A 12,721-nucleotide genomic window follows, 5' to 3' on the forward strand; every position below is an offset into this window, starting at 1 on the left:
TTTATCTCAAGTTCTTTTGGGTAGATGCGATGTATCAAATCCCCGAAATTATGATTGTTTAAAGATAACACGTCATCTATATAGCGGAAACTGAGATTGAAGGATTTAGCCAAACAATATTCTTTCTTTCTGATCAGATCAGCTATAAAGTCAGCCTCATAAGAGTGAAGGAATAGGTCAGCTAGTAAAGGAGCACAATTTGTTCCCATTGGAACGCGCCAAAGACTGACCCGTCGTCTATTTTGAGAGTCAAAATGCAATTAGGTTAGTTGTGATTGTGTTTCCCAGACAATAGCGTCATTGGTATAAAATGCAATTCCGTGTCATTCAGTTAATATGTTTTAATTTTTTAAAGTATTTTTAAAACAAATTGTATGGTAAAGTTACAAACACTTTCAATTGTATAATTGGGGAAAATATTCTTTAAGATCCATATCATATGTTGTAGAAAAAAGCCTTTAAATTAAGCTCAATTATCTCGAAATCAAGACCTATGTTTTACATCAAAATTAATTTCAGGTCGTCTTTCAGAAAAAAAAAACTAGGACAATCTATATACTTGAAATATTAGGTATGATCTACCTTAAGAATATGTAAATTAGTTACCCTCCGGTGAACTCGCTAGTGACACTGAGATGAGTAGCTCTCTACGTAGAAATATGTTCTACATTATACTAATGTGTCATACTTAATTACCAGTGAACAACTGTGTGATCTTTTGGACACTGTCCTTTTAGTTTGAGGTTTACTTGTTTTTTATTGGATGTTTACATGGTTCATTTTATTTTTAAATATTCATAATGGTTAAAGATAGCCTTTTGTGTTTCAATTACTTGACTGAACTGTTTGTAAAAACTTATTTTAGAAAAAAAAATAGATTTACATGTATACTTGAAACAGAGTTAAGGAGAAACATTAATATGCACTCTGTGTAGTATATAATAGTGGCAATAAAGACATATTTTCCACTACTCATTTGTGTGCCCCTATTTTCAATATAAGTAAAAACACATAGATGAAATTAAAGTATTACATTGAATGTGAAAGAATTTCTTGTCCTGTTTTTTTTAAGCTCCTAAACACTAAAAAATACAAATACAGAATGTACAACGATAACGAGTTGATTGTGGAATTTCTCATATCGAGTGAAATAAATTTCATAGTTTTGATCGCGAGGCTTGCCGAGCTTTTCAGACTATAAAATTTATTTCACGAGATGTGAGAAATTCATAATCAACAAGCTTTGAGTGTAGATTCTGTTTTTCTAATGCCCTAAAAACGTAAAAAAAATACCCAAAAATGAAAAGCGCGCGAAACGTTATGATTCCGCGATTCGAAGGAAACATGCTGACGTCACACAAACGCAAACATTCCAAACAAAAGAAACCAGACGATTTAAAAGGTTGTTTTTCACTTCAAATCTTCCCGAGTCCCTTCTTAATTCTTATTTAAGGTAAGAAAACACCAAAATTATCTCACTTAACTGAAATATAACTACAATGGCAATCGAGGCGATTCAAGATGAGTCCAAGACACTCGATTTCTAAGCCAATTGAACTCTGAGAACAAAAAAGTCACAACCCGTTTTATGCCAAACACTGCAAGTCAAGCGGTATGAAAATTGAAGCAAAATTAGAGAATTCAAAAGTATCATTCCTTGTGCTGATATTTATCATGTCAGCTTGAAAGTTTGATGTGGATATTTTAATGTGCATTTCTTTGGTTTTCATTTACCCTAATATAGCTAAGTACTGTCCCGTCACAAGCAATGTATTGAGCGATTCAGATGTATTTTTACCAGTAACACAAAACCAATCCTATCTATATTCAGTGTATTTTGTTTGTTTAAGACGATAAATATGCTTGTAAATCTAAAACTACAAACCAATATTCTGATTTTTGAGCTCGGTCATTTTGGCTTTTCCATCTGCAAATCTTTCGTTTATTCGGTAAACGCCCCCTTTTTCTCGGAAGTTCTCGGAGTTCATTAAAAAAAAAAATGAAGAATACCTACTTCCGTTTTGGATGTAAATAATGTGGGCTTTGATCATGAAAAACGTTAGAAAGATGAATACAGACAACTAGTAATTTAATTAACCTTTCTGTCGATATAAACATAGCTAGAAATGGATCTGGAAATAGGACAAAAAGGGAAAACGTAAGGATTGCGGATCAAGCGATTGAAGGGTTTGCGTTTATCAGTATACTATTAGTATTAATCCCTTTTGAGATTCAGTGTCCGGAGCTATTTTCTGATTTTCAAAAAAAGGGATTAGGCACTTGTAATACTAAAAGTGTAATTTGGCAGAGAGAAAAAAAGTCTCTTTAAGGCTACCCTACCTACCCAGTATTTACTGCCTACCTTAGCACATTTTAGTGGTTATTTTTAGAGACTTGAGAAAGGTCGAAATGCATTTGTTACACATGACATGTAAAAACTGAAATGTATTTTGCATTTTCACTTGTATTCTACTTTAACTGCTCAAGAAGTGCGTTACCAAGGCCAGTTGATTGATTAAAAGAGAAAACTGATCAATAAAACATTTTTTTTATCTCATAAATGACTATTTCTAATGGTACTTCCACTCAAATTCTAATGCGGCTTTTGAAAATTGGTGGTAATGACACATAAAAAATGAATTTTCTTCAATAGTGTGTGAAATAAGTAGAAACTTTGATGTTTTTTTGTGTATGTTATTTACTGTTCATGTAAAATATATATTTGTGTCCGTGAGATATTTCTCATTGTGTAACTACAGAGTACATTTATACATGTACATGCCTAGAGTACCAAATTTGACTGAAAATCAGCATTTTTGGGAACTAAGATGTCTTTTTCATTAAAATAATGATAAATATACAACATTTTGACTCTATTTTACCTTTGTCTTTACAAGAACTTCAACTTTGTGCAATTGGCTGTACGAGTAAGCAGATTTTAGATTATCAAGAGGCTCCCTTGTGTTAAGGCTAAAAAAAGGGGAAACTGAACTTGACTTTTTGTGAATATGAACCAAAAAAATTGAGATTTGGAAACAATTTGGTTTTCATAGAATAGTTAAGGCATTTATCTTATCAATACAGACCACCTTTCATGTTTAAAAAAGGTAACTAAATTATTTTTTTTTCAAAACTGGTCTTTTTGTGCAAAAATTGAATTATTTCACTTAACACTGTTATAGGGTACCATATGAAAATTGGAACAAAAATTCACAGGAAAGCAGGAGGACAGAGATATTTTGTCTTAAAGTTGGAAATTGAACACGGTTATAGAGAAACATCAACATTTAAAGATATCTAATTGTTTTTATTAATAATAGGTATCAGACTTGTATTGCATATTCCTGAGTGGGTGTATGACAAAACATGGAGGCTAAAAAATATAGTGTGCTTTCTTTTTGCCTTTTCCTGTTTTTGTTTCTTGGCAAATGATTATCATTTTTCATCGAAAGTACAGGGTAAGTATCAAGCTATGACACAAAAAACTTGTTTTTGAGGAAAAACAGTATTTTCATGAAAAGTAATGCTTCAGAGTTGCTCATTTGCTTTTGTTACTCTGTATGTATGATTTTAGTTACTTTATGTTCTTTGTTGTGTATGTCTGTTTTCCATGTCTGGTCTTCTTCCCTGGATTACATTCTTTTGATTACCGCTATAACCTTGGTTCCCTTGATTACTCTTTCAGAAAAGGGGTCTATTTTATGAACTCAAAATAACAGTTGAAGTAGAAAAAGTCTATTTTTAGTTTGAACTGTCCTGGTGTACCAAAGTTTGTGCCTTTTTTTTCTGAAATGGACCTAAAAATTGTTTTTGACATTTCCTTAATGGAAAAACATGGTCAAAAGTGAGATTGAAACTCCTTGTCTATTATTTTAAAAATCAGGAGAATTTAAGGTATACTATAGAAGCCTTATAGGTTAAAGAATACAAGACTGAGACCTAGGAAAAAAGTAACGGTAAAAATTTAAACCAGGAAAACTATAATGTTAGAATCGGATCGGTCAAATTCCGGATTGATTCTTTCGCCTAGTGCCTTCTTAGGCTTTTTTTCCTGTGTAACTAGAAAGGCTGAGGAGTTCCGGTTGGGTTTGAGTACAGCGTCACCTATTTTTGCGAACTGTGTAAAATTGTATTTACTGGAAAGATAATGGTCATGTTTGATCCTTAACAGATGTTAAACCTAGGAAAAAATCACATAAAATGATGCAAAAATATAACTAAGAACACATAAAATGAAAACTGTACTTCTGAGGAGTCCATGAACACTTTCAGAATATCAAATAGCATTACAGCAAATAAAAGTGCATTCTAAGAAATGTTTTTTGTACTAAATCAATTATTTGGGGAAATTTACAGTAATCATTTCTCCAGAAAATACACAAGGACTGATGTCTTTAAGTTTGTCATAATTTTCTTAGTATGGATAATGATCATATGATAGTCACATAAATTCAATGTATGATGCCCATAGAAGGCAGATATGTGGTAATCATTAATTGTAATTGTAAACAGCTGTAATTTATTACATTTTTGTATAATCAGATGTAATCAATAATTAATAGAAATATGATTACTTATAATTTAATTAATTGCAGGACCAAAATGAACACTAATCATTATTACTTTAATTTGATTACATTCTGAATACTTTTTGGTGGGAAAGAGATTCTTTTGGCATCTGATATAACCAAAGGGTGCCATATGGACCTTTTCCATTTTTCAAATGTGATTTAGTTAATTTCCTCAATGAAGTTACATGTAAATATAAATTTGTTTAAAATCCTTTAATGCAACCTTTATTTGATAATTTATGCTGGCTGCATACAAAATAATGTCATTTCTGAATCAATTACTTTTTGACACTTCATACATATAGTATTGAAAGTAAGTGTGAAATTAAAGCCATTTCAGTTACATGTACTAAACAAACAAATGCTGGTTAATTGGGGCTTCATATCATTTGCTTGATGATCATTGATTTTATAAACAAATTTAATTAAATGTTTTCACCTTTAATCAAGTAGAAAGTGAGTGAGTTCTTGACAACACATATGTAAACTTTATTAGTGTTTGTCATTATGTCACCAGATCATGCCAAATTTAGAATTTGTGGTATTAATTACTCTCTTTGAGAAAAGTATCTTATCTTATCCCAACAAACAAGTCAACTTTAAAATGTAAAAAGTATATTGTGCCAGAGTTTGTGTAAAGTGTTGCAGCAAATGCTACAATATTCTGTATCTTTATCATAAAGTGGATGATTTGCATGTATAAAAAAGCTGTCATTAGCATCGATTACAGTATTACTTCAACATGTAAAAGGTTTAATTATTGTTCTTTTATACTCAAACATGACATGAAGTTAGGTAATAGCTTTTCAGACAAATACTAGCATTGATGTAATAATAATATGGTTTTTTTTTAGTTTATAATCAATATATTTAACTACCTAGTCAGAGGTTTCATTAAGAACCGGTTATTGTCAAAATGTAGACAGTTCAAAAAGTGGAAATGGATGGTTCAAAATCACAATGGGCCCCATTCCTCCTTTGATACATTTTGAAGGTGTAGATGGTCTACTTTCTCTATTAAGCCTGTTCACTGAAAAGATAATGAAAGCCCTGGCTACTTTATACCTATATATATATGTTTTTTGTTTTAGATATGGTCTTTTGTTGCCAAAGAAAAGTCAAAACAAGGTCCAAGTTAGCAGTGTATTTGGTGATGATAGTGATGATGTATGTACATTTATACTTATGATTATGTTGTGTGTAATTATAATAGTGAGTTGAAATTAGAAATATTCATGTACTTTAAAACATTTGGTAAAACAAATTTTGTTGAGAACTTGTATTAAGTAACATAAAAAGCTTGAGATATGAATTCATTTTACACTTTAGCTTCATGCTGACTTTCTGTAACTTAAACTGCTTATGTTTACAAGGTACTGAAAGTAGATCATACCTATTACATAGATTTGAAGGTACATCTATACATTTTTTAACAAGCAAATATAATTTGATGCTTTTTTTCTTTTTTCAGGAATCTCCTCATGCTTCCATAAACTCATCAATACAGAAATCTTCACAGCAAACTAAGATAAAAAGACAGGTACTTTTGATTATAGTGAACAATACCTTGGAGAGAAAAGTGTATCCTTGTTATTGAAGTGAAATTTAGGGAAAATACAATTAGATCTATTTTCATTTCTTTAGTCAACTGTAACAACAAAACAAACAACGGGCAGAAACAAGATACATATGTACAACATATACACGTACATTAGTGTGATAAACTTTTTTTAGTATTTTTTTTATTGTATTACAGACACAGCTTGAGATTGACAAAGCTTTAGAAGCAGACCCCACTGTGTATGAATATGACAGTATTTATGACTCCATGCAGGAAAAGAAAGCAAAGCAGGTCCAGGAACTCAGTTCAGGGAAAAGTAAATCTGAAAAGAAGGTTGGTAAAACTATAAGAAGTCTTATTGATAAATGCTGTATGCAGGGGTAGAAATAAGACGATTTGTCCAACTGATCAAACAGGCAAGTTTTGTTTAAATTGAATTAACCCAAAGGAAAGTTTACCTGTTTAATGTTATGTTTAAAAGCTAACCATTCTAATTTAGGTGGCCCTGCTGGGAAGCTCACTTGCCTGTTGTGAAATTTGCTTGCCTTGTTCAGCGGAGAGTTCTTATTTGACCTGTTTATGAAGCTTGTAAGAATTGGATCACCTAGGAGAGTTGCTCCGTAGCTTCTGAAGTGAAACACATTAAGCCAAAACAGAAACAATCTTTGTAGTTGTGTGACTTAAAACCTGTAAATTGTTAATATGTCAAATTTTTACTATATTTTATATGTTTGTGAAGCGAAAACAGTTATACTCTTTTATCCTGCAATGAGGTTATTTGTTAAACGAATAAAGGTATACGGTTATTTTTTTGCTGTATTCATACATTAGCAGGTTATCGACTTTCTGGCGCCTCCCACTCACGTGATCAGCGGAACTTTTTTCTGGTATGCATAAATCAATCATAGCCGCCACCATAGATACGATATAAACAAATTGTGATTGCGTATCCGTTTAATCTTTTTTTCCGCTGTTTTGTTTAGTTTTCACTTTTTTTAGCTGAATGGAATAAAAGATTTTATGTAAACCAAATAATGATTTTGTTTGTATTTTTTTCACCGTCATATATATGGCAAATCCCAAATCTCATTCAGATTTGATTCATTATCAGTTTGCAGATGACTTCCCCTGTTATTTCAGTCATGTTGGACTCTGAGCCAGAGTGTCCGTCACAATTTAACATAAACTGGTCCCCACTTAAAGAAATTGAAGCATTACCATATGATAAAACTCTTGAAGAGACAAATGACCAGGAAACTGTTATGTTCTTGGATTTATTACTGCCTAAACCCCAAGATAATGAATCAGAGGAACACTACATTATAGATCTGCCCATAGAACTGCCTCCTCTTTTTCAAAAATCTCAAACAAATATTTCAAATCCCAAAGAAACTATTGCACAAATTTCACCCCTGAAATCTACTGCCATATACCAGACAGAAACAAGTCAGCTTCCACTTTCCTTGCGAAATTCTAAACCTTAATGTTCTTAAAATCGACTTTACAACATTTAAAATATTTGTATTTATTGTTCATTTTACTTATTTGACTCTTGGAATTAAATAAATTTTGATACATTGCTTATTTTCTTCAAACAGCTTTGATGGATTAAATTTCTATGTTTGCAGAGTCATGCGTATTAATTTTTTTCTTCTCGGGGCTCCTCAAAGGATATGCATTTTAAAATTTTATTTTAAAAATATACACACACACAAAACTATTAATATAACAGGATAAAAACAATATAGGTACATTGTTGAAAATTATTGAAGATATTTGTATTCGGCTTGGAATGGGGGAGATATTTCGGCAGAGCTTCGCATTTCCTACCCGTTCCGTCGCCTATCGCATATCTTCAATAATTTTCGACAATGTACCTATATTGTATATTTATTTGTTGATTTAGGCAAAGTACATAGCTGGGTTATTGAAGTCATCAGAAGTTAGGAAAAGAGAATATGAAAGACAACAAGAAAGAAAAGTTCAGAAGGAAAGAGAGAAAGAAGGAAATGAGTTTGCAGATAAGGAAGTTTTTGTGACAGGAGCATATAGAAAGAAGATGCAAGAAATGCAGGAGGCTGAGGAAGAAGAGAGACGTCAAGCTCAGTTAGAAGGTGGATTTGTAAACTGCTATTTAACTCTTCATTCTGACAGTATAATCTGTTTCAGTTTCTGTTAAAATATGATATTTGTATTTAAACATGTGATATCTTTACATAATGTAACACCTACAAAACAAATAACTGTGAAAGTGTACTTTAATTTGTGGATACCAATTTTCTTGGTTTGGAAAGATCCACAAGTTTGTGGACTCTTGAATTCCTGGTTTTGAGGGGTTTTCAGTATGCACATCTGCTTTTCGTTAGAAATCAAATTTCATGGTCTTTCATTGACACCCTTTGAACAATGATACTTTCACAGTAATTAACTTAAATATATTTTATTCACACCAACTCTAATGGGATAAGGCAAAAGTTGTATAATTTAGATACTGTGAAAGTACTATTGTTCGTGGGGATACCACTTTTCGTGGTTTTCATCGGTAGGCCAAACCACGAAATTTGGTTCCCAACAATAAGGAGGTTTCTATATATGTGTTAACTCAAAACCACAAATTCAAGAATCTATGAACTTGTGTTTCTTCCCTAATCCACAAAAATTGGTATCCAAGAAATAAAGGACTTCCAGAGTTTTCTTCAGGTGATACCATACTAGAACATACATTTAAACGCACACAAGTTTTCCTTAAGATAAAAAAATAATGTCAAATAAAGGCATCTTTAAGAAGTAAAACATACGTCAGTCATAAAAATTACATTAAAATGTGAATTTCTCCTGAAAATAATATGTTTTTTTAAGTACAAGGTTCCCAAGTCAATACACCAAGAGCCTGTTATGAAGAATAAAATATACTAAATATTTTGAGGAGTATTTAATCAATATGATATATAAGACAGTTTTGGAGATTAGAATAGATTGAAGCTTTTCTTCAATGTGTAGAGTAAGGAATAAGACATAGAAGAATATCCTTGATAATATGTACGGTATGTCAACACCAAGAGTTTGCTAAAAGTTGATCATTCAGTGGGTTTACAATTCTGGAGAAAAAAATGTATTGAGAAAATTTGTTTAGTCAAGGGGAGATAATGTACAACTTAAATCAAAATTAATACATTTTTACTGGTGACTACATAGTCTCTTGGTTTTATTTTTAGCCATGTTGGATGTGAAGAAACAAAAAGACATGAGTGGTTTTTACAGGTATATGTTGAATGAGAGAACAGGGGAGAATATCCAAACTAACAATGATAAAGTGGATATAAAGAAGGAAACAACAGAGAAGCAGAATGAAAATGGAGAAAATGAAGGCGCTGGGTTTGAGAAAGTGGAAGAAAAAGTCACAGAGAAAGCAGAACAGAGATCTCGGTAAGTAACAGCCTAGTTAGTGGACTTCATGATTGTCTGATTTTCTTTTTTTTTTTCTATTTACATGTACAGTCATACCTGCTTTGCTGGTTACCTCAAATCAATGGTAACCTTTACTTAACGGTCATTTCGAAACCCGCCCAACTGTTTTCTCTATTTATTTTAACTCAAATCAGCAGTCACCTCTCTAACGCAGTCAATGGTCACCTATTTTTTGGCCGAAATTGTCGTTTGACTTCTTATACCAGCCATTTTGTAAACATTCGGTTTATCACATGACCCAATAACAGTACTGTATCATATGATTTAATTATATTTAGAACATGTAAATATAGATAATTAGGTTGCAGAAGGGATTAAATCAGTATTACAAAATTTAAGATTCAATAGTAAAGGTGTGAAATTGACTCACTGGTCAGTGATTAAATTGTAAAAACTTCAGTCTTCAGTTTAATTATGAAAGTTAAAGTTGCGACAAAATGTCTCAGAAACAGAAAATGTAAAGAAATGAGGCAATTAAAAAATTAAATAGTGGAAAATGTGTCCGTGCCATTGTAAAGGAAATGGATGTCGGAAAAACACAAATCACTAAAATTGCAAAAAAGAAAAGCAGAAATTATAGAGGACATTGAAAATAACGTAGATGGTGAAAACAACATAAAACAGGAAGTGAGGAAATACTTTGTTTTTTATTGTCATATATTTTTATCTGAATGATCTTTTGAATGAATATATTTTTAAATACATGAGTCTACTTCTGAAAATGAAAGATAAATATGTGTAATATTATGACAATCAGAGATAGTACAATCTAAAGGAGTATGGGATTATATGCTGACATAATCTCTATAAAGGTCACTTTGAGTATTCCCAAGAGGTGACTGCTTAATACAGGTTTAACTGTATATAGTGATACTGGTCATCTGATCATTTTAAATCAAAACTGGAAACTAGAAACCACTCATTTTGCATGTACTAGATTCCATGGTATTGTAAATACATTCCTGTATTTACTTTTGTTGGACATCAAAGTGTATCATACAAGGAACTTTTAAATCCTTTTATCATTACAGGAAACAGTACAGGAGAAGAAGATCATCATCAGCATCATCTGACCAGTTAACTGATAATAGAAAAAGGTCCAGTTCATCTAGTGATAAGTCAAAACATCCTTCCAAACAGAGAAAAAGGTCAAGTTCCTCTCACAAGGAGCCAAAGGAACATCCTAAACAAAAGAAAATGACACATTCATCAGATGAAGATCATACATTAAAAGATAAGAAAAAGACTAAGTCTTCAGGTGAAACTAGAAAAAACTCTAATGGACAGAAACAATCATCAGGGGAGTCTTCATCTAGTGATGAAGAAGACAATAGTAAAACCACAACAGTGCCTCTGTCTAATAATAACAAACTATTTGACAAAGAATTAACAATTGAAGAAATTAAACTTAGATATGCCCAGCGGACAACTCCTAAAATGATTGAGGAAGCCAGGGAGAGATATTTCTTACGGAAGATTGAAAGGTTTCAGTATAAGCAATACATATTTAGAAGTGATGAATAAAGTTTTTTTTTTCTTCAGTGTAACTGATCTATATTGTACATCAAAATATGAAGTAGAAGGTATTAGTTTCCTCCTTTTTACACATACATCCAAACATGCAGACACAGTTGAAAACAAATCATAAACTTTAATGTTTTTAACTAAGATTATTGAATTTTGATATTTTTGGGTTGTCTTTTTATTTTGATACTCAATATACATAATGTATTTGTGTCGATTGTTTTGCATTTATTTTCACTGTTACCTCAATACTGAAATGATGTATTGCAAATCTTTTCTGATCCAAAAGAAAGAATATTGTTTTGTATAGCTAGATCCTTTAACCTCAGTTTCCAGTATATAGGTACAAATATTTATTGGTTCAAACACATTTACAATAAATGGTTTTGACACAATACACACATCCAAACATTCAAAAAATGACAGTTCTAATAATAACCATATTGTTGTTTAAAAATTCTAGTTTCTGGGATTTTATACATCGCATCTACCCCTAAAGAACTTGAGATAAAGGATACTACAGACACTGTGAAGTCAGCCTCATATCTTGACCTACACTTACAAATCCATGGTAAAGGAAAACTATTGACCAAACTTTACGACAAACGTGATGACTTTTCATTCAGAATTGTCAACTTTCCTTTCATCTGTAGCAACATCCCTTCAGCACCTGCGTATGGAGTGTTCATATCAAAACTCATGGTTATGCCTGAGCTTGCCGTAACTACACAGACTTTTTGTATTGTGCTAGACTTCTTACGATTAGGCATCTGGACACTGGTTGCTTCAAGATTGAAGTCATCGCTACAGAAGTTTTATGGTCGTCATCATGAACTTTTAGATGATTATGGTGTATCCATCTGCACCATGAAAACTGATTTGTTCAGCATGTCATAGTTTTCCTTTCCTCCTTTGTCTACCTTAGACTTGACTTTTCATGAGGAACTTGACGGGTGTTTCTAGAAAAGCCTACCGATGCAACTGGTCCATGCTCCCAGTTTTTAAGGAAGTCCGAGTTTCTGGTTTACTTTTGTTACTTTGTATGTATTATTTTGGTTATTTTACATTCTTTGTTGTGTTTGTCTGTTTTCCATGTCTGATCTTTGTCCTTGAATTACATTCTTTTGATTTCCGCTAGAATCTTGGTTCCCTTGATTACTTTTTCAGAGGTTTTCAGTTTTGTGGTGTGGGAAGTTAGTGTCAAAAGGCAGTCACTTAAGGATTTTTTCTCTCTGTCTTTGGTAAAGGATGTTTTCATTGAAAATATCTATCAGATTATATTTTTTACAAAAATGTTCCACCCTGTGCAGGTCCGGGTGTCAAAAGAATAGGCCTGCAGCAGCGCTAAGCTTGTCATAAAAGGTGACTAAATAGTGCTCAGAAACCTAGCCAGGGGCTAGGCGCTCTGCCCACTGAGCAACTGGGATGTGTGCCCTAGTTGGTGGAACGGGGTACCCCTGGCATGTTACATGCTGGGGTTGTCAGACCATATTTACGGAGAACCTGACCGCAAACCATAGTGGTGCACCGTGTTGGGAAAGATGCCACGTTCCTTGCACGTTAAAGCATCCTGCTGTGGTATTCGATAGGAGTAGGA

At 32.4% G+C, this 12,721-nt stretch overlaps 1 protein-coding gene across 1 annotated transcript; it reads left to right on the forward strand.

Moving 5' to 3' along the window:
• Nucleotides 1-2,016: 2,016 nt before the first annotated feature.
• Nucleotides 2,017-11,142, forward strand: LOC148605995 (uncharacterized). Its single transcript, XM_088546066.1, has 7 exons — nucleotides 2,017-2,158; nucleotides 5,663-5,738; nucleotides 6,043-6,111; nucleotides 6,328-6,465; nucleotides 8,039-8,246; nucleotides 9,348-9,558; nucleotides 10,632-11,142. Exons 1-7 carry the CDS (start codon nucleotides 2,127-2,129, stop codon nucleotides 11,122-11,124), a joined length of 1,227 nt encoding a protein of 408 aa, XP_088402192.1. The 5' UTR covers nucleotides 2,017-2,126; the 3' UTR covers nucleotides 11,125-11,142.
• The last annotated feature ends 1,579 nt before the right edge of the window (nucleotides 11,143-12,721 follow it).

The sequence above is a fragment of the Perna viridis genome, chromosome 9 (genome assembly GCF_037379345.1).
Source record: "Perna viridis isolate PV_CMFRI_1.1 ecotype Kerala chromosome 9, ASM3737934v1, whole genome shotgun sequence".
Taxonomy (NCBI): Eukaryota; Metazoa; Mollusca; class Bivalvia; order Mytilida; family Mytilidae; genus Perna; species Perna viridis.